Genomic DNA, 26,478 nt, shown 5'->3' with positions numbered 1-26,478 from the left:
TCATTGGTCTTCAGGTGGGTCAAGAGCAGACTTGGGGCCAGTGTTGTGGCACAGTGGATTATGCCACACTCATATGAGAAGCTAGCATCCCATATGAGTGTATAGGCTGGAGTCCTGGGTGCTCCACTTTGGAATTAAGTCCATGCTAATGTGCTTGGGAAAGCAGTGGAAGATGGCCCAAATACTTGGGCCCCGCCACCCACATCGGAGACCCTGATGGAGTTCTTGGCTCCTGTCTTCAGCCTAGCTTGGCCTCAGCACTGGAGTCCACTTGGTTAGTGAACCAGCGGATGAAGATCTCTTTCTCACTGTCTCTCCCTCTCTCTGTGTAACTCTGCTTTTCAAATAAATAAATAAATCTTAAGTTAAAAAAAAAAAAAAGTGGGAGACTTTGGGGACTAATTCACGCTTGGTGAGAGGAACTTGAAAACACCAAGTTGAGGTTATTTATGATCCGGGGAAGTGGCAGATTTCCCCTACTAAACCCTTGTTTATCTGAATCCTGACTTCCCTCCTATTAGGTGAGTCACTGAGGCGAAGAGAAGGGGCTTTGAGAACGTATTCCGACCCACTTGGACGCCAGATGAGAACACCGAGAAGTTATCCTTGACTCAGCCCGCTGCAGGCTTGGGTGTTGTGTCATTCCCCACACGTGACGCTGTCCCGGGGCGGAGGAGACCTCACACACCACGGGACTTATTCACCCCAGTGACTCCACCCCTTCCCTCCTCCACTCCTCTTCCAGACCAGCGGAGAGGAAGGTGGCTGGAGCCTGGCGATTGCCTCCGCAGAGCTGGCCGGGAGGAGCAGAGAAATTCCATGTTTGGGAAAGTGCAGGATGTGGCGTTACAGTCCTACCCTTCTCCAGAATGCTTTGTACTTCCTGTTTTAGGCTATCCTTATTCCTCCCTCCCATCTCAAAACAGCTGTAGCCCACTGGAGACCACCTTAAAAAGCACTCAGACCATCTCCTGGTTATGGTTGTTGCCCCCCGCCCCGCCCCTGTTGTTCCTTTTTCTCTGAGCCCGGAATTCTCCGTCACAACTGGTCTGCGTCCCGACTCGGCCTCTTTTCCTGATTCTTGACCTTGAGTGAACCACAACTTTTCGGGGCCTGGTTTCTTTGTCCATGAAACGGGGGCCAATTGTCTCCGCACCGCGCCTGTTGTGACCGTCAAATAAGAATGAGCTTTGTGAGCTGTAAAAAGCAATAACCTTAGCCACGCTCGTCCTGGATGCCAGTCACTCTTCCGGAACCCCTCCCTATCCTCTGGGATCGCCCCACAAGTCCGGCCCAGGCTGACACTTCTCCCCACCCTACGCCCCGCAGCCTTTCCCATTGGCGTCGCGCCCGTCGCGCGGCGCCCAGTGCTGACGCCACGGCCAGCCTCCGCCGGCGCGCGACGACCGCAGCCCCGCCCCCGGCCGCGCCTGGCCTCCCGCGGGGCCCCGCCCCTCGGGCCGACGCGGCGCCCGCCCCGCCCCCGGGTGACGTGTTGCGCGCGCGGCCCGGCAGCCCCGGCAGTTGGTGCAGCGGCGGTTGGGGTGAGTGCGCTCACCCCTCCCCTCCCCAACTCCGGCCCCGGCCCCGGCCCCGACTCGGCCGGGCCCAGCCCCAGCGCCAGCGCCAGCCGCAGCCGGGCCCGTCCCGTGCGGGCCGGTGCCGCTCCTCGGCCGGCGACGCCCCGGGCTGCCCGCCCGCCCGCCACCATGGAGCTGGAGGACGGTGTGGTGTACCAGGAGGAGCCCGGTGGCTCCGGGGCCGTGATGTCGGAGCGGGTGTCCGGCCTGGCCGGCTCCATCTACCGCGAGTTCGAGCGGCTCATCGGGCGCTACGACGAGGAGGTGGTCAAGGAGCTGATGCCGCTGGTGGTGGCCGTGCTGGAGAACCTGGACTCGGTGTTCACGCAGGACCAGGAGCACCAGGTGGAGCTGGAGCTGCTGCGGGACGACAACGAGCAGCTCATCACCCAGTACGAGCGGGAGAAGGCGCTGCGCAAGCACGCCGAGGAGGTGAGGGCCGCCGGCCGGCGGGCAGGGCGGGCAGGGCGCGCCGCGGGGCCGGGGTCGCGGCCCGGCCGGGGCCGGAGGCGCGCCGGGCCTCCCGGAGGGCGGGCCGGATGCCGAGGCCCCGCGTCAGCCAGCCCGGCGGCCTCGGGGGACCCCGGGACCCCGGGACCCCGGCCGGCGTTGGAAGCCAAGGCAGGCCGGCGAGTGTCCGGGCGAGGGAGGGAGCGCGATGGGAGAGGCCAGGCCCGGAGGAGGCGGCAGCCTGGCCCGAGGACACCTGGGGGTGGCCGAGGGCGGAGGTCTGAGGCTGTCTGCTTGCTTGGGGTCGTCGGGGGAAGTTTCCGACCACCGTAGGCCAGTCGGAGGGGGCGGCTCAAACTTTTACCGTTGGGAAGGGGGACACTTCTGTCCTGGGTCTGTAACTTGCGCTGGTTCCAGTACCTTTCCAGGGGGTTGCTGGCTGCTTTGGAAGTCGGAGATCTCCCTCTTTCGGCCAGTTTTTCCTTGACGTTTTAATCCTGTTAAGAAAGAGGTCTTGTTTTCACGTCTCATGTGCCTTGTTGGGTTCCTGCCTTCTCAAGACGCAGATGCTGGGCAGCGGTGCTCGGTGGAGTACGTGCTTGTGTTTTGTCGGCATCCCTCACCCGAGCACTCCTCCCTGTCAGGTGGTAACCTTGGACAGTTCCCTTCAGAAGCCCTCTGTTTATAAAGACGCCTGGGGGGGCGGGGTTGAGGAGGTGCAGGTGACGGTCGCGGCACGCTTGCTGTCTGAGTCTCCTTTTAGACTGCGGGTTACAGGTGCACTTGCCCGGCTGTTACCTGGCACCGGAGCGCTGACCTCACTCTCTGCGGTGCAAGGGATGGGTCCTTGGCATCTTGAGAGACAGACTGTAGCTGTCAGGCTGTATTCCTGTTATCTCTGGGGAACTTAGTTAAGGCAGGAGAAATGCCCTATCTGCCTTTTGTTTCTGGAGCAACTAGCACACCTGACTAAATCCGTGTGCGTGGTGACTGAGGAAGTTAGATGACTAATTATAGAAGAAAGGAAGTGCTCTTTTTCAAAAGTACTTGGGAAGTTTTTAGGATGTGAGATTTGTGCAGCGGCTCGTTTCCTAATACTGAAAGTTACCCCATTTAACTGTGTTTTGTCTTGTCACTGTAGGGCATGCCTGTGCCCCGCTTACACGAGTCTTTTTCAGTCTGTTTTACAGCTTGACTAGGGATGATTTTTAGTTCTGATTTTGCGATCCAGTTGTCTCAGAAAAATGCAGTTTAATTTGACTTTATTTCAACAATATTTCTCGGCAGCTAGGGAAGGAAGCATTGAAAAATCCAATAAAAATGGGATCAAAATATCCACTAGTGTGTTAGCGGTGTTTATGGAGAAGATGTCAGCTACTACTTCTGAGACGGCTTGCTGCTGCTTCATGTTTATGCAGCCTTTGCCAGTTCCTGAATGCACCTGGAAGAGGCTGGTGGCTCAGCCACATGGACACAGGGGTGAGGAGCCACATGGACACAGGGGTGAGGAGCAGGCCCAGCGTGACCTGCCACCTCTGGCAAAAGAAATGCTCCCTTCAGCCTTAAACTCGGGTCAGTCCAGGCAAACATGGGCAGAACGCCGAGGTCACAGGTGCCTTGGACAACCATCTGCCACAGCTTGCAGAATCAGAAAGTAAAACTAGCTGCGAAGTTCTGAGTTTTATATTAACTTTTGAAGCAAACACATTTTTAAAAATTAGGCCATCTGGCCAGCGCCGTGGCTCAACAGGCTAATCCTCCGCCTAGTGGCGCCGGCACACCGGGTTCTAGTCCCGGTTGGGGCGCCGGATTCTGTCCCGGTTGCTCCTCTTCCAGGCCAGCTCTCTGCTGTGGCCAGGGAGTGCAGTGGAGGATGGCCCAAGTGCTTGGGCCCTGCACCCGCATGGGAGACCAGGAGAAGCAACTGGCTCCTGCCTTCAGAACAGCGCAGTGCACCGGCCATAGCGCCGGCTGTGGCGGCCATTGGAGGGTGAACCAATGGCAAAAGGAAGACCTTTCTCTCTGTCTCTCTCTCTCACTGTCCACTCTGCCTGTCAAAAAGTAAAAAAAAAAAAAAAAAAAAAAAAATTAGGCCATCTAAGAAGTTTGTTTGTAAGGTTATACGTGTTCAGTCACATCTATAAATTCTCCATAATGAAACCTTTGGGCAAAGGGCCGTGACCTGAGAAGGGAGAACATTGATGAAATGTTAGATGAGCCAACTCCCAGACCACAAACATCAAACTGCCTCATTATCAGTCTTCATGTAAGATCATAAATCAAATGTTGCCTACTGCTTAGAGGTTCAGTCTCTCTTAGGCCACTGTGCAGAGTGAGTACTGTGTTTAATTTTCTGTGAGTGCTTTGTTTGTGCTTTTAATGTGTAGTCTGCAAGGCTGCTATTTAGCAAAAATGCTGGAGGGATATTGACAGTAAAAGTAATTTGAAACCATGAAAATTGTCCATCACCAGAGGGTGTAAACTCCTGAGCACCTTGTAGAAATTTAGAAGGGTATGTAAATGGTGAGACTGTTTTAGAAGTGGTGATGCAAACTCTTGCTTGTAGGAATTCTCAACAAGGAGTCAGAAGTTTAATCTTTATTATCATGAGAGGACTTACTTTGAATACCATCTCTTTCTTTGCTTGTCTTTGACTTTTTTTTTTTCTTGTGGGAGTTAGACTGCTATTTTAGTGATTCTTTAAAAACAACCTAAAGGAGTGCTGATTTGGACTAGCTTCAAATGCTCATCAGTAAATTAATCAGTTTATCGCCCACGACTCTCTCCATAGGGCTCCCTGCCACACACCTTCTCCTTAATCCAGCCCTGTCTGAGGCCATCACCCATGCTCTCCCTTGCCCTAGAGAGTTCTTCCCTCAGAGCTGTACCTGGCTGGTCCCTCACTTTGTGCTCAGCTTAAGTTTCACTTTTTCAGTGAGACTTTTCCTTCTGCTCTAGCAGAGTGGAAGCCCTGCGAATATATTGAATTAGTTCATTTTAAATCAATGACTTACTAATCATAAAAATCTGAATAGAAAATGAAATGAAAAGAAATGTTATTCCTGAGTTTATAAAATATTAGTTTTTTTTTTTTTTTGGACAGGCAGAGTTAGAGAAAGAGAGAGAAAGAAAGGTCTTCCTTTCGTTGGTTCACCCCCCAAATGGCCACTACAGCTGGCACACTGCACCGATCCGAAGCCAGGAGCCAGGTGCTTCCTCCTGGTCTTCCAAGCAGGTGCAGGGCCCAAGCACTTGGGCCACAGCAGAGAGCTGGCCTGGAAGAGAAGCAACCGGGACAGGACCGGCGCCCCAATTGGGACTAGAACCTGGAGTGCCGGCGCCACAGGTGGAGGATTAGCCTAGTGAGCTGCAGCACCGGCCAAAATATTAGTGTTTTTAAACATGCTTTTGTGCGAGTTCTGATTTTTTTTTTTTTTTTTTTTGACAGGCAGAGTGGATAGTGAGAGAGAGACAGAGAGAAAGGTCTTCCTTTTTGCCGTTGGTTCACCCTCCAATGGCTGCTGCGGCCTGCGCATCGTGCTGATCCAAAGCCAGGAGCCAGGCGCTTCTCCTGGTCTCCCATGCGGGTGCAGGGCCCAAGCACTTGGGCCATCCTCCACTGCACTCCCTGGCCATAGCAGAGAGCTTGCCTGGAAGAGGGGCAACTGGGATAGAATCCGGCGCCCCAACCGGGACTAGAACCCGGTGTGCCGGCGCCGCAAGGCGGAGGATTAGCCTGTTGAGCCACGGCGCCGGCCAAGTTCTGATTTTTTTAAAAAAGGTGTAATCTTCATTAATTAAAAAAAAGAAAACTACTCTGAAAAGTAATATGTAAGTTAAAGAACCCTTTTCTTACAAGCTTCCCTCTGAGTGATTCTGTGAGCCTTGTTACGTTTATTTGTAAAGGGAGAGTTTATTTAGCATCACTGGGTATAGAGAAATTGTACTTCAAAGTGAAGACATGCCATCTTCTTCCTCTCTTCCCTAGTTTCATGATAGAACTATGTATGAAGGGAGAATGTCTTTGGTAGAAACACAATTTTGAGATTTTGTGACTTTATTTTTTTGTGACTTTTTGCTTAAGAAAATAGATCAAGTAAATGCAGAGGTGGGAGATGCTATGAGGATTTTCAGATTATAATTCTCCCCAGTAGGGGCCGACACCATGGTGCAGTAGGTTAATCCTCTGCCTGTGGCGCCAGCATCCCATATGGGCACCGGTTCCAGTCCGGCTGCCCCACTTCCAGTCCGGCTCTCTGCTATGGCCTGCAAAAGTAGTGGAAGGTGGCCCAAGCCCTTGGGCCCCTACACCCACATGGAAGACCAGGAAGAAGCACCTGGCTCCTGGCTTCGAATCAGTGTAGCTCTGGCTGTTGCAGCCACGTGGGAAGTGGACCAGCAGATGGAAGACCTCTCTCTGTCCCTCTCACTGTCTGTAAATCTAACTCTCAAATAAAATAAATAAAATCTTTAGGCTGGCGCCGTGGCTTAACAGGCTAATCCTCCGCCTTGCGGCGCCGGCACACCGGGTTCTAGTCCCGGTTGGGGCACCGATCCTGTCCCGGTTGCCCCTCTTCCAGGCCAGCTCTCTGCTGTGGCCAGGGAGTGCAGTGGAGGATGGCCCAAGTTCTTGGGCTCTGCACCCCATGGGAGACCAGGAGAAGCACCTGGCTCCTGCCATCGGAATGGCGCTGTGCGCCGGCCGCAGCGTGCCTACCGTGGCGGCCATTGGAGGGTGAACCAACGGCAAAAAGGAAGACCTTTCTCTCTGTCTCCCTCTACTGTCCACTCTGCCTGTCAAAAATAAAAATAAAGAAATAAATAAAATAAATAAATTAAAAAAAATAAAAAAATAAAATCTTTAAAAAAAAAATTCTCCCCAAGAAATCAGAACTTGGGTAATAACAAGACTTCTGTACGAAGACTTTAATCAAATTATTTTCTTTGGAAGTATGTGAAAGTGGGAACAGTAAACCAGAAAATAGGCATTGACATTTGATACCTTTTTTTCTTTTTTCATAAAAAGATTTATTTACTGGCCGGCGCCGTGGCTCAACAGGCTAATCCTCCGCCTTGCGGCGCCGGCACACCGGGTTCTAGTCCCGGTCGGGGCACCGATCCTGTCCCGGTTGCCCCTCTTCCAGGCCAGCTCTCTGCTGTGGCCAGGGAGTGCAGTGGAGGATAGCCCAAGTGTTTGGGCTCTGCACCCCATGGGAGACCAGGATAAGCACCTGGCTCCTGCCATCGGAACAGCGCGGTGCGCCGGCCGCAGCGCGCTACCGCGGCGGCCATTGGAGGGTGAACCAACGGCAAAAGGAAGACCTTTCTCTCTGTCTCTCTCTCTCTCACTGTCCACTCTGCCTGTCAAAAATAAAAAAAATAAAAAAAATTAAAAAAAAAAAAGATTTATTTACTTATTTGAAAGAGTTACAGAGAGAAGGAGGGAGAGACAGAGGTCTTCCATCCACTGATTCACTCCCCAGATGGCCACAACAGCCAGGGCATCTTGAGAGACAGAGAGAAAGGTCTTCCTTTTACCATTGGTTCACCCTCCAATGGCCGCTGCGGCTGGTGTGCACTGCGCTGATCTGATCTCCTATGCGGGTGCAGGGCCCAAGCACTTGGGCCATCCTCCACTGCACTCCGGGCCACAGCAGAGAGCTGGCCTGGAAGAGGGGCAACCGGGACAGAATCCAGCGCCCCGACTGGGACTAGAACCTGGTATGCCGGCGCCACAGGCGGAGGATTAGCCTATTGAGCCGTGGCGCTGGCCAGCCAGGGCATCTTTACAGCTAACTAAGCACCCGCTCTCAAGGAGGTTAATTTTGATTTTCTGCAAAATAATTTAGAATCATGGTTAAATTAATCTCTTTAATAACCAGCAAAAAGGAGAAATTTGAACTCTTTAAACTGAGCTTTGAGACTTTTTTTTTATAAAGTGACAGTGTAGTATAGTAATTTCATATACATATTAAGCCAAAATTATTGTCTATTAAGGATCTAGGAAATTAAAAAGCAGAAATTTCATTTCTATTCCAACATTAAATTTATTTTGTGCCTTTAGTACAATGGCTTGTTACCTGATAATTATGATGGGGAGCTGGCATTGTACCTGTTAAGTGGTTTTTGAAAACCAGTGTCCTGTGGCATGCTTAGTGGGCTAGAGAGTTTTGGTCCTGGGGCCAGTGCTGTGGCATAGCAGGTAAAGCCACCGCCTGCAGTGCCAGCATCTCCTATGGGTGCTGGTTTGAGTCCCAGCTGCTCCACTTCTAATCCATCTCTCTGCTATGGCCTGGGAAAGCAGTAGAAAATGGCCCAAGTCCATGGGCTCCTGCACCCACATGGGAGACCCAGAAGAAGCTCTTGGCTCCTGGCTTCAGATTGGTCTGGCTTTGGATTGGCGCAGCTCTGGCCACTGTGGCCAGTTGGGGAGTGAATCAGTGGATGGAAGACCTCTCTCTCTCTGCCTCTCCTTCTCTCTCTATGTAACAGAGAGACACCCACATTCCATATTTGAGTGCCCAAGTTCAAATCCCAGCTCTGCTCCCATTTTCAGCTTCCTGATAATATGCTTCTGGGAGGCTGCAAAGGATGACTCAAGTGATTGGGTTCATGCCACCTACATAGGATACCTGGATTGAATTCCCGACTCCTGGCTTGGGCCTGGTCCAGCTCTGGCTGTTACCAGCATGTGGACATTTGGGAAGTCAGCCACTGGATGGGAGCTGTCTGTTTCTGTCTGTCTCTTTCCCCCGTCTCTGCCTTTGAAATAAATAAACTAAAAAATTATATGAATGTTTTCTTTCCTTTGAAATTTGAGATAGAGAAATTGAGAAGCTGATTCTACATTTACTATCACGAGAAACTTTTTTTTTTTAACTCTTGTCACACATTTCCAGGATATCTTGTTTCTGACTACTTTCCTGCTCCACTAGAGTTATACAGCCTGAGTAAATTTTTTTAATTTGTAATTTAAGGTCCTGCTAATAAAATTCTTTCCAGGGGATAGGTCTAGAATTTTTGTGATTTTGGATTCAGTTGTTGTCCTATAAAATTTGTTTCCACTTGTTCTTCCTCTATTGTTTTTTTAAGAGCTAGAAGAAAATTCCATGATCTTCTAGTTCTGCCCCATCCCATTCCCTAAGTTAGGTGGAAAGGAAAACAGACATATAGATACTCAGAACAAATATTGAGCAAAATACTGTTCTGGGTACTGAGTATGTAGCCACAAACAAAGCAGACAAGGAAGAGCTTGTATTCTAATAAAGAATAGACAAACTAGTTAATTACAGATTATGTTAGATGCCATGCAGGAAATAAACAGGATATCAGAAAAAGAGTGGGCTGGTGCCGTGGCTTAACAGGCTAATCCTCTGCCTTGCGGCGCCGGCACACCAGGTTCTAGTCCCGGTTGGGGCGCCGGATTCTGTCCCGGTTGCCCCTCTTCCAGGCCAGCTCTCTGCTATGACCCGGGAGTGCAGTGGAGGATGGCCCAAGTGCTTGGGCCCTGCACCCGCATGGGAGACCAGGAGAAGCACCTGGCTCCTGCCTTCGGATCAGCGAGATGCGCCGGCCACAGCGGCCATTGGAGGGTGAACCAACGGCAAAAAGGAAGACCTTTCTCTCTGTCTCTCTCTCTCTCTCACTATCCACTCTGCCTGTCAAAAAAAAAAAAAAAAGAGTGAAGAGGCAGGAACTTTAGATGGAGCAAACAAGTTTATAGAAGGTTAATCTGCCCATGCATCAAATAACTCACCTCTTAAGTATTTACATCCAAAATCTGAGGCTTGTAAATTCAGTTTCTTCTACTTAATCTTGAAAATTCAAGAAAGTACGTAGATGTCATAGATGCAGTTTTTCCTTTTGTCGTATTCCTTCTCATTCTTGATCTCGCAGTACTCTTTTCTGAGAGAAATGTTATATTTGGGTTATGTGAATTTGCAGCCTCTTGGTTTTCCTTTTACCTATCTGACCACCCTGTGCCTTCCTCTTATTCCTGTTAGTTTTGGTGTCCTTGGCATTCATTCTGAGGTCCTCTTTAGTTTTCACTCTGTATACTGCCTAGCTGATGTTATCTACTCCCTTCAATTACCATGTGTTAATTATTTCAAGATGTATATCTCACTCATTGAACAGATAGCTATACTGAGTGCCTATTATGTGCCTAGTATATCCCCACTGGGGAGACATACAGGGTCCTTGCCTTGTGAAGCCAACAGCCCATCAATAACTTTTAAGGCCAGATTTCTCTCTGGAGTTTTGAATCCATGTTTTCATTGTTTGTTGGAAATGAATGTCGCCCAAAATGAATGCTAATCTGAGCTTATCTTTCGGGCCTGCTTCTTTGTTTCCTATCTTTGTGAAAGAGACGTCCATCTACCTGGCTAGAAACATGGTCATCCTTAATTCTCTGTTCCTTACCCCCATTTCTGCTTTATTTTTTTTTAAGTAAACATTCATTTCAGTTCACAACTGATCATACTGATAGGTCTAAGAGTCAAAGGGATCACATAAACAAGACTAGTGTCTACCAATACTAACTGATAGAATAAAAAGGGAGAGAACGATCCAACATGGGAAGCGGGATACACAGCACTCATAGAATGGCAGATGTTCTAAACAGCACTCTGGCCTCAGAATCAGCCCTTAAGGCATTCGGATCTGGCTCAAGAGCCCATGAGAGTATTTTAGGAATGGAAAGCCAAGACACTTTGGCCAAAAAACAAAAACAAACAAACAAACAAAAACCTCTAAATGAAAGATCTCTGCAAGTGAGATCCCAGTAGAAAGAACGGGCCATCAAAGAAGGAGGTACCTTTCTCTGAAGGGAGGAGAGAACTTCCACTTTGACTATGACCTTGTCTAAATAAGATTGAAGTCGGTGAACTCAAAAGGCTTCCATAGCCTTGGCAACTCATGACTAGAGCCTAGGGAGATTACTGATGCCATAAACAAGAGTGTCAAATTGTTAACAACAGGAGTCACTGTGTACTTACTCCTCATGTAGGATCTCTGTTCTTAATGTGTTGTTCAGTGTGAGTTAATGCTATGATTAGTGCTGAAACAGTACTTTGTTTGCACTTTGTGTTCTGTGTGCATGCAAACTGATGAAATCTTTACTTAATATGTGCTGGATTGATCTTCTGTGTATAAAGATGGTTGAGAATGAATCTTGATGTGAATGGAATGGGAGAGGGAGCGGGAGATGGGAGGGTTGCAGGTGGGAGGGAAGTTATGGAGGGGGGGAGCCATTGTAATCCATAAACTGTACTTTGGAAATTTATATTTCCTAAATAAAAGTTAAAAAAACAAAAAAAAAATTACAAAGATTTATTTGTTTATTATTTGAAAGGCAGAGTTACAGAGAGGCACAGTGAGAGTGAGTGAGCAAGAGCTCTTTTCACTCCCCAAATGGCCTCAACAGTTGAAACTGCCCCAATCCAAAGCCAGGAGCTTCTTCCAGGTCTCCCATGCTGATGCAGGGGCTCAAGGGGCCATCTTCCACTGCTTTCCCAGGCCATAGCAGAGAGCTGGATTGGAAGTGGGGCAGCCGAGACTCAAACTGGAGCCCATATGGGATGTCTACACTGTAGGTGGTGCTTTACTTGCTATTCCACTGCTCTGGCCCCTCTGCTTTATTTTGTTTTCTACTTTTAAATATCTCCAGCATCTCTACTTCTTTCCAAATCTGTTTCTCCCACTCTGCTACAGCCCAACAACATCTCTCACTTGAATAAAATCTCTATAGAGCTGGAACTTTATGTTATTCACTACTGTGTCCCAGTAGTTGGCACATAGGAGGGACTAGAAGAATATGGTTAAATGGCCAGACAACTAAAATTGTCCCACAACTGACTTTTTTTTTGCATTCAATATTGCCAGCCTGTAAACTGCCCATTTCTTCAAAATGGAAATCTGATCAGATAATTTTCTGTACTTACAGTACTAAATAGCTCTGTCTAAAGTTCTTGAGATGACTTAAGTTCCTAAGATACAAGGTCTTGAGATCTGGCTGCCCCTTATCTTGTCGGTGTCATATGTTCATTTTTTAGCTATACGTAACACTTTTGAGTTTGTTTTGCAAATTTTTTTTTCTACAGACCTTCATAAAAGCTGTCTCTTTGCTTGGCATTTTCTTTGTCTTCTGTTGCCTGACTACTTTGATTCATCTCTCAGGTTTCAGTTCTGGAATACCTTTCATGAATACCCAGGTTTGGACTGTGTCTGTCCTGTATCCTCTCACAGCAGGAAGTGCTCACAGCACTTCCAGTGGTATATCAAACTAACCAGTCACTTTCATACCCCCATCAGATAACTGGGAGACAGTAGGTACATATTTGTTGGTTGGGTGGATGAATATGCCAAAGGTCAAATTGCTGAGCGAAACCATTTAAAGTTCTCTTTGTGAATTAGAATTATTGTCCTTACTTGTGGTGCCAAGTTATGCTGAAACTTCCAAAAAGTTCTTCAGTAAGCCTTTGACTTTTGTATATATAAAAAAATCATGACTTCTCTTGAGAATTGTTGTTTTATAAACTTTACCCTTTATTCTGTATATAGTAATGATTCAGAAATATTTATACATTTTAGGAATTGAAATATTAAGATCACTATATTATTAAAAGTATTGAAGGAATTCTGCATTTGCAAAGGTTGAAATAAGTGATCTCTCTTTTTAATGCCTATTTGTTTTTGGGGCCATGCTATGGCATAGCTGTTAAGCCACCACCTACAACACTAGTACCTCATATTGAAGCACCAGTTCAAGGTCTGGCTGTTCCACTTCCAATCCAGTTCCTTGCTAATGTGCCTAGGAAAGCAGTGGATGATGGCTCAAGTACTTGAGCCCCTGCCACTCATGTAGGAGACTCCTAGCACTGGCATTGCCTGGGGCCATTGCAGGCCTTTGGGAAGTGAACCAGTGAATGGAAGATCTTTGTGACTCTTCTCTTTCTTTCTGTCACTCTGCCATTTAAGTAAATAGATAAATAAATCTTGCCAAAAACAACAACAACAACAACAACAACAACAAAAATAACACCACCAGCAGAAAAAGTCACAAATGAGTGGGTAATTTGTCAAATGTTTCCCAAATCACATGAAACAAGTTCAAGTAAACTATCTTCATAGTAGAATCACAATCAACTTTTTAAAAAATTAACATCTTGGGATGGGCATAATTTAGCCTAGCAGTTAAAATACCCCCTTCCTATATTGGAGTACCTGGGTTCAGCACCTGGCACTGGCTCATGACTCCAGCCTCCTGCTAATGTGGAAGTAGCAGTGATGGATCAAGTTATTGGGTTCCTTTTACCCCCATAGGAAACTTAGATTGCATACCAAGCTAGGACCTTTGGCCTGGTCCAGTCCATGTCATTGTGAGTATTTGGGGAGTAAAATAGTAGATGGGAGCTTTCTTTCTGTGTCCACCTGTCTCTGACTCTCAAATAAATAAATGTGTGTGTGTGTGTGTGTGTTTTAAAGATTTTGTTTATTTGATAAGCAGAGTTACAGACAGTGAGAGAGAGAAAGACAGAGAGAAAGGTCCCGCCTCCACTGGCTCACTCCCCAAGTGGCCGCAATGGCCGGAGCAGCCAGGAGCCAAGTGCTTCCTCCTGGTCTCCCACACAGGTACCAGGGCCCAAGCACTTAGGCCATCCTTCACTGCCCTCCCAGGCCACAGCAGAGAGCTGGACTGGAGAGGAGCAACTGGGACTAGAACTGGCACCCATATGGAATTTTAATGAATGTTTTCTTCAGAAGTAAATGTTTTACCAACCATTTTATTTGTTACTGTAGGATGCTAGTGAATCCTAATTAAAATGTCTAACACAAGATTTTAAACATTTACTATTAAGTCCAGCATTTAATTTTCATTTGTGTGGGAAATTTATTCACATAGCCCCAAATTATTTCTTAACCAATAACTCAGAAACAAATACTTTTTTGGACAAGAAACCACTTGGGATGCCCATGTGCCATATTCGAGTGCCTGAGTTCAAGTCCCTGCTCCGCTTTGAATCCAGTTTTCTTAGAGTGCATACCCTGGAAGGCAGCAGATGGTGGCTCAAGTACTTAAGTCCCTGCCATCCATGTGGGGAACTGCATGGGGTTCCTAGTTCCTGGCTTTGATTTGGCTATTGTAGCCATTTGGGGAGTGAACCAATGGATGGAAGCTCTTTTTTTTTTTTAACCACCAATATCTTAAGAAGTAAATAAGATCATTTTGTTGTTGTTTTTTAAAGATTTATTTATTTACTTGAAAGAGTTGCACAGAGAGAGGAGAGGCAGGGAGAGAGAGAGAGAGAGAGTGAGAGAGAGAGAGAGAGAGGTCTTCCATCTGATTGTTCACTCCCCAAATGGCCAAAACGGCTGGAGCTGCGCCGATCAGAAGCCAGAAGCCAGGAGCTTCTTCCGGGTCTCCCACGTGGGTGCAGGGGCCCAAGGACCTGGACCATCTTCTACTGTGGAAGCTCTTTCTGTTACTCTCTCTCTGCCTTTCAAATAGATGAAAATAAATAAGCATTAAAAACATTTTTTAAAATTTTTTTATTTGAAAGGCAGAGTGACAGAGAAAGAGGGAGAAACAGAAAGATCTTCCTTCCACTGGTCAAATGCCCATAACAGCCAGGAGCCTGGAACTCAATCTACATCTCTCATGAGGGTAATAGGGACACAGGTACTTGAGCCATCCCCACCTGCCTCCCAGAGTGTGCATTAACAGGAAGTTAGATTTTGGAAGTAGAGGAGCCGGGACTCAAACTAGGCACTCCACTATGAGATGCAGGCATTCCATGTGGTGTCTTAACCACTGTTCAAATGTACAGCCCTGCCCTTATTTTAAGTAAAATAATTTCCTAGCCCTCAACTGGTTATTACAGCAAATTAAGGTGGGTGTCTATTAGAAATAAATATTTATACATAATAAATAGCAGATGTCCCTGATGCAGGATTCTGAAAATTAGAAAAAGTGCTAGTAGTGCAGTGGCCAAGAACAATGTGATCTGATGCCCTAGTTCAAATACTAACTCAGTTACTTTCAAGCTATATGGTCAAGAGCAAGTTTCTTTTTTTTTTTTTAATTTAAGAATTTTAAAATTTTAATTAATTTATTTGAAAGGCACGGTGGCAGAAGGAGAGATAGAGAGATCTTCTCTTCACTCCCCAAATGGCTGCCAAGACTGGGCCAGGCCAAAGCCAGGAGCCAGGAATTTCATCTGAGTCTTACACATGAGTGGCAGGGGCCCGAATAGTTGGGCCATCATCCATTACTTTCTCAGGCGCATTAACCAAGAGCTGGATCGGGGCTGGCACTGTGGCATAGAGGGTAAAGCCACCGCCTACAGTGCAGACATCCCATATGGGCGCCAGTTCTAGTGCCAGCTGCTGCACTTCCGAATCAGCTCTCTGCTGTGGCCTGGGAAAGCATTAGAAGATGGCCCAAATGCTTGGGCCCCTGCACCCACATGGGAGACCCAGAAGAAGCTCCTGGTTCCTGGCTTCAGATTGGCTCAGCTCTGGCTGTTGCAGCCATCTGGGGAGTGAACCATTGGGTAGAAGACCCCTCTCTTTGTGCCTCTGCCTCTCTGTAACTCTGCCTTTCAAACAAATAAATAAATTTTTTTTTTTTTTTAAGTGAGCTGGATCAAAAGTGGAGCAGCCAGGACTTGAACCAGTGGTCATATGGAATTCTGGCTTCACAGGCAGTGGCTTAACCTACTGTGCCAGGATGTTGGCCCCATGAGCAAGTTTTTTAATGCCAAGTCTCAGTTTCTTCCTTTTTTTTTTTTTTTTTCTAAGATTTAGTTTATTTATTTGAAAGACAGAGTTACAAAGAGAAGTAGAGACAGAGAGAGAGGTCTTCCATCTGCTGGTTCACTCCCCAGATGGCCATAACAGCCGGAGCTGCGCTCATTCGAAGCCAAGAGCCAGGAGCTGCTTCTGGGTCTCCCACGTGGGTGCAGGGGCCAAAGGACTTGGGCCATCTTTTACTGCTTTCCTAGGCCATGGTAGAGAGCTGGATAGGAAGAGGAACAGCCAGGACTAGAACTGGGCCAGGGCTTTAACCTGCTGTGCCACAGCGCCGGCCCCAGTTTCTTCCTAAGTAGGGGATAATAATAGTAATAACCTCATAGAGTTGTGAAGATTAAACAGAAAAAATGAGTTTTTCAAAGCTCTAGACATTTATTTACTTCTTAGATGTTAATTAAATACCTTGTGCCCAGGTGACAAGAATTAAACAACTGTTATGTGCAGGGTGGTAAATGGCTTTCTTGAATTGATGGGCGACTTCATTGAGAAAGTGTTGCCTTTAACTGGGTAAATGTCACAGAGCCAAGGGATGAGAGGTCTGAAAGAATATATTGGGGCCACCAAAGACATTCTTCTCAGATCTAGAAAAAATGATGGTGAAAATCATACGGAGGCACAGGAAACCTCGGATAGCTAAAGCAATCTTATACAACAAAAACAAAGCCAGAGGCATCACAATACCAGATTTCAAGACATACTACAGGGCAGTTATAATCAAAACAGCCTGGTACTGGTACAAAAACAGACATGTAGACCAATGGAACAGAATAGAAACTCCAGAAATCAATCCAAACATCTGCAACCAACTTATATTTATTTGATCAAGGAGCTAAAAGCAAGGACAGCCTCTTCAACAAATGGTGCTGGGAAAACTGGATTTCTACATGCAGGAGTATGAAGCAAGACCCTTACCTTACACCTTACACAAAAATCCACTCAACATGGATTAAAGATCTAAATCTGCATCCTGACACCATCAAATTATTAGAGAACATCGGAGAAGCCCTGCAAGATATAGGCACAGGCAATGACTTCTTGGAAAAGACCCCAGAAGCACAGGCAGCCAAAGCCAAAATTAACAATTGGGATTGCATCAAACTGAGAAGTTTCTGTATGGCAAAAGAAACAGAAAAGTGAAGAGGCAACTGACAGAATGGGAGAAATTATTTACAAACTATGCAACTGATAAAGGATTAATAACCAGAATCTACAGAGAGATGAATAAACGCCACAACAACAAAACAAGCACTCACTTAAGAGATGGGCCAAGGACTTAGACAGACATTTTTCAAAAGAGGTAATCCAAATGGCCAGCAGACACATGAAAAAATGCTCAGGATCACTAGCCACCAGGGAAATGCAAATCAAAATCACAATGAGGTTTCACCTCACCCGAGTTAGAATGGCTTTCATATGGAAATCAGCAAGCAACTAATGCTGGTGAGGATGTGGGGGGAAAAGGTACCCTAATCCACTGTTGGTGGGAATGTAAATGGGTAAAGTCACTATGGAAGACAGTGTGGAGATACCTCAGATATCTGAATATATTCCTACCATATGACCCAGCCATCCCACTCCTTAGGATTTACCCAAGGGAAATAATAGAGCTGCTTGCTCCTTCATGTTTTTTGCAGCTCAATTCACAATAGCTAAGACATGGAATCAACCTAAATGCCCATCAATCGAAGACTGGATAAAGAAATTATGGAATATGTAATCTATGGAATACTACACAGCAGTAAAAAAAAAAAATGAAATTTGGTCATTTACAACAAAGTGGAGCAATCTGGAAAACATCATACTGAGTGAAATAAGCCAGTCTCAAAGGGACAAATAGCATATGTTCTCCCTGATTGTTGACAACTAACTGAGCACCTAAAAGAAGACCTGTAGAAGTGAAATTGACTATGAGAAGCAATGACTTGATCAGCCCTGTCCTGATTGTTGAGGAACAGCTTACTATTTTATTCTTTTTAGTATTTTCTTTTTCTACTTAATACCACTGGTTGAACTCTTTTTATTTTTTTGCTTTTTTTTTTAAGTTTTTTTATTTTTATTTTATTTTTTATTTTGACAGGCAGAGTGGATAGTGAGAGAGACAGAGAGAAAGGTCTTTTTGCCGTTGGTTCACCCTCCAATGGCCACTGCAGCCGGCGCACCGCACTGATCCGAAGCCAGGAGCCAGGTGCTTCTCCCAGTCTCCCTTGTGGGTGCAGGGCCCAAGGACTTGGGCCATCCTCCACTGCACTCCCGGGCCATAGCAGAGAGCTGGCCTGGAAGAGGGGCAACCGGGATAGAATCCGGCGCCCCGACCAGGACTAGAACCCAGTGTGCCGGCGCCGCAAGGCGGAGGATTAGCCTGTTAAGCCACAGTGCCGGCCAACTGGTTGAACTCTTAACACAGAATTATTCTTAGGTGTTTTAATCCAATTGAAAATCAATCCCTGTAATAAATAAGAGTGGGAATAAGAGAGGGTGGAGACATACAGTTTGACACACGTTCCCATGGACTTACACCTAAGGGTAAAGCTAAAAACTTGCAAATTCCATTAAGTTGGCAGATACTAATGCCATCTTACTAGTTAAAGTGATCATTAAAGTGCATAACTGAAAATAAAGGTAGAATAAGTGTCAAAATGATCACATGAATAAGAGCAAGCATCTGCTAATAACAATAGAATTAAAAAGGAGAGAATGATCCAACATGGGAAGCAGGCCACACAGCACTCATAGAATGACAAGTGCCCTAAATAGCACTCTGGCCTCAGAATGAGTCCTTAGGGCATTCGGATCTGGCTAAAAAGCCCATGAGGGAATTTCAGGCATGGAAAGCCAAGACACTGTGGCAAAAAATGGCCTACATGAAAGATCTCTTTGAGTGAGATCTCAGTGGAAGGAAGGGACCATCAAATAACTTTCTTTGAAAGGAGTAGAGAACTTCCACTTTCATTATGGCCCTAAGTAATGTCAGAGTTTGTGGACTCAAAAGGCTTCCATAGCCTTGACAGCTCATGACAAGAGCCTCAGGTGATCACTGACGCCATAAATAAGAGTGTCAATTGTTAAATGAACAGCAGGAGTCACTGCACTTGCTCCCCATGTAGGGCCTCTGTCCTTAATGAGTTATACTATGAGAATTAACAGTAAAACTGTCTTCAAACAGTACTTTATACTTTGTGTGTCTGTGTGCATGCAAACTGTTGAAATCTTTATTTAGTATAGAGTTGATCATTTGTATATAAAGATAATTAAAAATGAATCTTAATGAAGAATGGGATGGGAGAGGGAGTAGGAGGTAGGACGGGAGTGGGGGTGGGAAGGCAGGTAGGGGGGAAGAACCACTTATAGTCCAAAAGCTGTACCTATGAAATTTATATTTATTAAATAAATGCTTTCTATTAAAAAAAAAAAAAAGACTAATTGGGACTGGCACTGTGGAGCAGTGGGTTAAAGCCCTGGCCTGTAGTGTCAGCATCCCATATGGGCGCCCATTCAAGTCCCAGCCCCTCCACTTCCAGTGCCTGCTCCCTGCTAATATGCCTGGGAAAGCAGCAGAGGATGGCCCAAGTGCTTGGACCCCTGCACCAATGTGGGAGACCCGGAGGAAGCTCCTGGCTCCTGGCTTCAGATCAGTTCAGCTCTGGTCGTTGCAGCCATTTTGGGGAGTGAAGCAGCAGATGGAAGACCTGTCTCTCTGTGTTTCTCTTCCTCTCTAACGCTTTCAAATAAATAAAATAAATCTTAAAAAATTTTTAAAAAAATATATGATGATGTCCCTTGGAGCATAGAGGATTTTAATTATATTTTTTTAAAATTTATTTAAAAGGCAGAGAAAGAGGGAGAGTCAGAGGCAGAGAGAGATTCTCTATATACTGATTTATTTTCCAAATAATAATGATGGTCAAAGAAGGTCATTGTAGAGGTAACATTTCTGTTACAACATGGGAGAGTGTTCTAGATCCATAGAATGGGACTCTCAGGAAGGCAGTCCAAAAGGAGTCAGCTAGTCTAGAGGAAGGGAAAGGGAAAAGAAGGAGATAGAAGGAGCATAGAGGAGCTCATCACTTCGTGGGTCTTGCCAACCAGGGCAGAGTTTGGGTTGCATTCTAATGTTGAATTCTAGTGGGAAGCCATTGATATTTAATCAAAGGAATGAAATGGCTGGATACATGGGGTTCTTTTGTTGTCAATTTTTTTTTTAATTAAAAATTTTAAATTTATTTTAAAGAGTTAGGGAGAAACAGAGAAAGAGAGGTCTTCCATCCTTTGGTTCACTCCCCTAGATGGCTGCAACTGCTGAGACTGAAGCAGGCCAAAGCCAGGAGCTAGTAGCTTCCTTTGGGTCTCCCATGTAGGTGAAGGGGCCCACGCACTTGGGCCATCTTCTGCTACTTTACCAGGTGCATTAGCAGAGAGATGGATTAGAAGTGAAGCAGCCGAGACTCCAACTGGCCCCCATATGGGATGCCAGATTCATAGGGGCAGCTTAACCTGCTTTGCCATAGTGCCAGCCCAATACATGGGATTCTTAAAAGAGGTTAATAGAGGGGCCAGTGCCCTGGCGCTGTAGACTAAGCCTCCGCTTGCGGTGCTGGCATCCTATATGGGCACCAGTTCATGTCCTGGCTGCTCCTCTTGATCCAGGTCTCTGCTATGGCCTGGGAAAACAGTAGAAGATGGCTCAAGTGCTTGGGCCCTGCACCTGCGTGGGAGACCCGGAAGAAGCTCCTGGCTTCGGATCAGCCCAGCTCTGACCGTTGCCATTTGGGGAGTGAACCAGTGGGTGGAAGACCTTTCTCTCTCTCTCTGCCCCTGCCCCTGCCTTTCTACAATTCTGCCTTTCAAATAAATAAGTCTTTAAAATATAATTCATAGAAAATATGTATTATGGGAAAATTCTACATGAATTTCAAAAATTTTTGCACCAGTATAAACAAACTTTTTTTTAAAAGATTTTATTTATTTATTTGAAAGTCAGAGTTATACGGAGAGAGGTCTTCCATCCGATGGTTCACTTCCCAATTGGCCGCAACGGCCGGAGCTGTGCCAATCCGAAGTCAGGAGCCAGGAGCTTCTTTCGGGTCTCCCATGCGAGTGCAGGGGCCCAAGGACTTGGGCCATCTTCCACTGCCCTCCCAGGCCATAGCAGAGAGCTGGATCGGAAGTGGAGCAGCTGGGCCTCGAACCAGCACCCATATGGGATGCTGGCGCTTCAGGCCAGGGCATTAACCCACTGCGCCACAGCGGTGGCCCCACAAACATGTTTTAATTCAGCTCTCCATGAACTTTTGAAGTACCCTATATGTACTTTTGAAGTACAAGTATATATAAAGTAACTTTGATATATGTATACTAAAATATTTATAGCTGAAATAGTGTGTTGCTGAGATTTGTCAGGGGAAAGGGGAAAGATACAATGATTTGACAAATACTGATAATTTGAAATTGGGTGATGGAGTGCATGTGTAGGGTTTATTTTATTATTTTTTCCACTGTTCTTTTTTTTTTTTTTTAAAAGATTCTTTTATTTACTTGAAAGTCAGAGTTACACAGAGAGAAGGAGAGGCAGAGGCAGAGAGAGAGAGAGAGAGAGAGAGAGAGGGAGGGAGGGAGTGAGGGAGGTCTTCCATCCGCTGGTTCACTCCTCAGTTGGCTGCAACGGCCGGAGCTGTGCCGATCCAAAGCAAGGAGCCAGGAGCCTTCTCCGGGTCTCCCACAGTGGTGCAGGGACCCAAGGACTTGGGCCATCTTCTACTGCTTTCCCAGGCCACAGCAGAGAGCTGGTTCGGAAGTGGAGCACCTGGGACTCTAAACGACACCCATATGGGATGCCGACACTGGAGGTGGTGTCTTTACCTGCCATGCCTCAGTGCCGGCTCCCTTTGTTCAGTTTTGTAAAGCCATTGGAAGACATCTGGAAAGAAAGGGTTAGCCACTATTTTTTCTTTGTAGATATTTTCTAATTTTTTTTCAATAGTCATGTATTTTTTATTTTGAGGTAACATTTTCTAATTTTTTAAATGGCAGAATGTTTTTGCAATAGTTAAGTGTTGAAATAAAACCACAGGGTTAAACATGATGATCTGAAACTTAAAGTCAGAAATGTAAGATATTGATCACGTACTTAGAGAACCAAAGGACAGTAAAACAAAGTTGGTAACTGATGCAGCAAGCCTCACAGTCGGCACCCTCTCAGGCTTGGTCAGTGTAGCTCTTAGTTCCTGCCTGGTGGCCTCAGCCATCGGTCAGGGAGTTCCTCTTCTCCTTTCCTGTGCTTTTGGGTATGGCAGTAGAAGATGAATTCTCTTTTTTGCTGTGGTGATTAGTCGCAAGGACTAATAAGGAATAGGAAATAGACTTGAGAAGCAAGGAGAACAGGACGCACATGTTGAGCAAATGGCTATGTTTGACCACATGTATGTAATTTTGGATGATGCTTTCAGGTACTGAGTAAAATTCTTGTGCATGTGGTGCTTGTTTGGCTATTCTTTAATTGTTTTTTATTTTTTTGAAAGACAGAGATTCCCCCATTCCCTGATTCACTCCCCAAATGCCAGCAAAGCTGGGAGCTGGGAACTCAATGTGGGTCTCCCATGTGGGTCTCAGGGACCTAAATACTTGACCTGTCACCTGCTGCTCTCAGGGTGCACATTAGCAGGAAGCTAGAATTGGAAGCGTAGCCTGCCCTCAGACTCAGGCACTCTGATAAGTGATTTAGGCATCCCAAGCAGCATCTTAAATCCCTGCCCTGATTTTCTTTCTTTGTTTTTAAATTCATAACTTGTCTTTGACATCTTCCCTTGTTTCTACAAAGCAGTTGGATGATATACACACATACTCAGGTGGAAGGTCATTAGGGATTGGTTTGAGGGCTTAAGGAGAGTTGAGTCAGGACCCATGTGGGGGTGCCACTGTCCTTCCTGACTTACCTACGGTTAAGTTAGTAAAGACCCCAACCATTTGGAGCTATGCTTGCAAAATAGCCACTTGTTTAGATCCTTGCACTTTTACTCCTCTTTTGTGAGACTCTGGGAGAAGTGTAGGCTGTGCCTATGTATTCAGGGGGGAAAAAAAAATCAAATCTCTCAAGGTGCTTGTGATTGCCCCACCCTCCCTTCAATTTCAAGAACCATTGATTCAGAGGAATGAAACACAGGCTTGCTGGAAGCAGAAAAAAACTTTCTTCATTTAAAAAAAATGACGTAAAATTATAGACGACTAAAGAAAATAATGTAAAAAAATCCACCTGCCACAACGAGGGTAACATATTGGCAATTTATTTTTACTTAAAAATTTTATTTTTAAATAAATGATACAGAGCATTAAAAATAAGTCACCTTTGGGGAGGGAAGTGGTTCTGAGGAAGATCACCAAGGTAACCTGTGCATTTAGTGTATCTTCTGTTGTGTGGTTTTAGGCATTTACCACATGTTTGTATCTATAAACTATGTGTAGCATTAGTTTTATAAATTAAATTTTTTCCTTAAATAATATTACAATTTTATATAATTTTACATTTTATTTTTCCAATTTTCAAATTTTCTCATGCTGATACATATAATTCATTTCTTTTGTATTAACTGTTAGACATTTCATATTATGAATATACAACTATTTCTGTACTCTGTTAATGAAAGTTTTGGGCTATTTGCTACATTGCCATATTATGTGCTACAAACATTGCTGCAGTAAAATTCTGTGCAGGTGTAAAGGTGTCCCACAGATGTACATTTAGAAGTTGGAGTACAGGCTTCAGGATGTGTATTTGTAAACCTAATTAGATGTTGCCACATTGCTTGTCAGAGGGATGTAGTGAATTTTATTCCTGTCAGTAGTGGATGAATTCTTATTTACCTGTGTATTGGGAAACATTTGGCACTCTGGCTTTTTTGGCTTCAGTTGCCAGTCTGATGTGAATGAAACCACCTGTTGATTTTATTTTGCTTTTCTCAGATCACTGCTGTGGTAAAACATGTTTTCTTTTATTTTTGTTCCTTTTTTAAAAAGATCTATTTATTTGAGAAGTAGGGTTATGAGAGAAAGAGAGAGAGAGAGAGAGAGAGAGAGATCTTCATCTGCTGGTTCACTGCCCAGATGGCTGTAATGGCCAGAGCTGGGCCGAACTGCAGCCAGAAGCCAGGAGCCTCTTCCGGGTCTCCCACTTGGGTATAGGAGCCCAAACATGTGGGTCATCCTCCACTGCTTTCCCAGGCTATCAGCAGGGAGCTGGGTGGAAGTGGAGGAGCCAGACTCCATGTGGGATGCAGAGGGTTAACCTACTATGCCACAGTGCAGGCCCCTGAGCATGTGTTTTAAGCATTTATTGATGATTCTACTTTGCTAAGGATCATGTTTTCAGTTTCATTCACTCATAAGTGACAATAGCCTATCTGTAGAAATACATGGATAGATCTAAATTATATTTTTCAATGATTTTATTATAGGAGCATCAACTGGATAAAAAGACCTGGGGAATCTGTAGTTTAAAAGACACTTAACAGATCGTCTACATGCAATATATGAACCTTGTTTGGATCATCGTTGTAAAACATTTATGAGACAACCAGGAAAATCTGAAAAGTGACTAAGGTAGCCTCTGTTATTTCAATAAAGGTTGGGAAATGGTGCTATTCTAACCCAGTATTCCTTCAATATGTAATAGCTAAGCTTTTTTATAAAGGAGAACTTCCCCTCATGAACGGTTTGGCTACCCTGGGGGTATAGTTGTACAAGAAAGGAAAAGTGGTTCCATCTTCCTCATACTTTAATGATCTCCAAGAGCTGTTCCTTGTTCTTAGTCCACTTCTACTTTTAAAAATAACATCTCTTCTGGTTTCATGGGAGCAATGCTTTTTCTTTGGTCTCTGAATATATTAATTATAGTTTTCATTTGTTCTCTGCTTTTCTCTGTTTCCTCAGAGCCTCACTTTTTTTTTTTCTGTTAATAGTTTTGGTCTCTCATTGATGTTGATAACCTTTAATTAGCCCTTCTTGTTTTAAAAGTGAGGCACTGTAAAAGGAAGACCAAAAGCTTCGTGTGCCTGGGTGCAGTTTACTTTGTTTTGGGAACTGAGATTTCAGAATCCCATGGTCTTTTCTCAGAGACATTTAGTTTCTCCACTGAAGGATGATCTCTCTGGGGGTGGATGGCAGAGTAGTAAGTGAGCTTTGTTCTTTCTGTTACTGAAAGCTGGGTGAGCGCAGAAATTCAAAGGGTACTGTCAGTAATACTGTTCAGTGTGTAGACTGTCATTGAATTTTCACTTTTCCACTCTGACTAGAGTATCCCTAGAATAAAATCTCCCTGGTTGGATTTGTGCAGAAAACACCCCCCCTATCTCCGGTGTGGTCAAGCAAGGTGGGCTACTTGTCAGCTCTTGGCTGAAACTGGGGACTTACTAGCTATTATTAAGTAGTGATTTTAGACTTCTGTGCATTCTCAGCCCCACATTTACCCCCATCCTAATTCCCTATTAAATAGTTTTTGTAGTATGGATCTATCATAATTTGTTTGTCTACTGTCCACTAGTGGATATAGAAATTGTCTTCTAGTTTTGAACTTACGAATAGGTTTTCTTTTTTCTTTTTCTTTCTTTTTTTTTTTTTGACAGGCAGAGTGGATAGTGAGAGAGAGAGACAGAGAGAAAGGTCTTCCTTTTTGCCGTTGGTTCATCTTGCTGATCCGAAGCCAGGAGCCAGGTGCTTCTCCTGATCTCCCATGCAGGTGCAGGGCCCAAGGACTTGGGCCATCCTCCACTGCCTTCCCGGGCCATAGCAGAGAGCTGGCCTGGAAGAGGGGCAACCGGGATAGAATGCGGTGCCCCAACCAGGACTAGAACCCGGTGTGCCAGCGCCGCAAGGCGGAGGATTAGCCTGTTAAGCCACGGCGCCGGCCACGAATAGGTTTTCAATGAACAATGTTTATGTCCCTTTTTGTGTATTTATTTGCCCTTTTTTTTTTTTAAAGCATTTATTTGAAAGGCAGGGTTACAGACGGAGAAGAGAGAGAGCTTCCATCCACTAGTTCACTCACCAAATGGCCACAAGGGCTGGGCTGTGCCAGTTGGAAGCCAGGAACCTGGAACTCCATCTGGGTCTCCCACGTGGGTACAGGGACACAAGTACTTGGGTCATCCTCTGCTGCTTTCTCAGGCACATTAGCAGGGAGCTGGATCAGAATTGGAGCAGCTGGACTCTAACCAACACACATATGAGATGCTGGCACCAAAACACCAGCCCCTATTTATTTGCTTGTTAATAACAGGAAACTCATTGCAAATTATTTTTTAGAAATAGTAACTTAAATGCTACTAATAATTGTCCAGAGTCTTTATTTTTTAATTTCTTATTATAGAAATATCCAGGCCGGCGCCGTGGCTCAACAGGCTAATCCTCCGCCTAGCGGCGCCAGCACACCGGGTTCTAGTCCCAGTCGGGGTGCCGGATTCTGTCCCGGTTGCCCCTCTTCCAGGCCAGCTCTCTGCTGTGGCCCGGGGAGGCAGTGGAGGATGGCCTAAGTGCTTGGGCCCTGCACCCCATGGGAGACCAGGAGAAGCACCTGGCTCCTGACTTCGGATCAGCGTGATGAGCCGGCCGCAGCAGCCATTGGAGGGTGAACCAACGGCAAAGGAGGACC

General features: G+C 45.6%; 1 protein-coding gene across 4 annotated transcripts in view; it reads left to right on the top strand.

The window, feature by feature from the left end:
* Nucleotides 1-1,670: 1,670 nt before the first annotated feature.
* SPAG9 (sperm associated antigen 9) overlaps nt 1,671-26,478 on the top strand; it is a 168,943-nt gene continuing 144,135 nt past the window's right edge. For all 4 annotated transcript variants that reach the window (XM_062175018.1, XM_062175017.1, XM_062175015.1 and 1 more), the window contains exon 1: nt 1,671-2,012. In XM_062175018.1, the coding sequence (XP_062031002.1) occupies nt 1,710-2,012 (303 nt within the window). In that variant the 5' untranslated portion in view covers nt 1,671-1,709. The remainder of the gene's footprint in view (nt 2,013-26,478) is intronic.

The sequence above is a fragment of the Lepus europaeus genome, chromosome 18 (assembly GCF_033115175.1).
Source record: "Lepus europaeus isolate LE1 chromosome 18, mLepTim1.pri, whole genome shotgun sequence".
Classification (NCBI taxonomy): Eukaryota; Metazoa; Chordata; class Mammalia; order Lagomorpha; family Leporidae; genus Lepus; species Lepus europaeus.
This window is presented reverse-complemented; position numbering and strand designations above follow the sequence as displayed.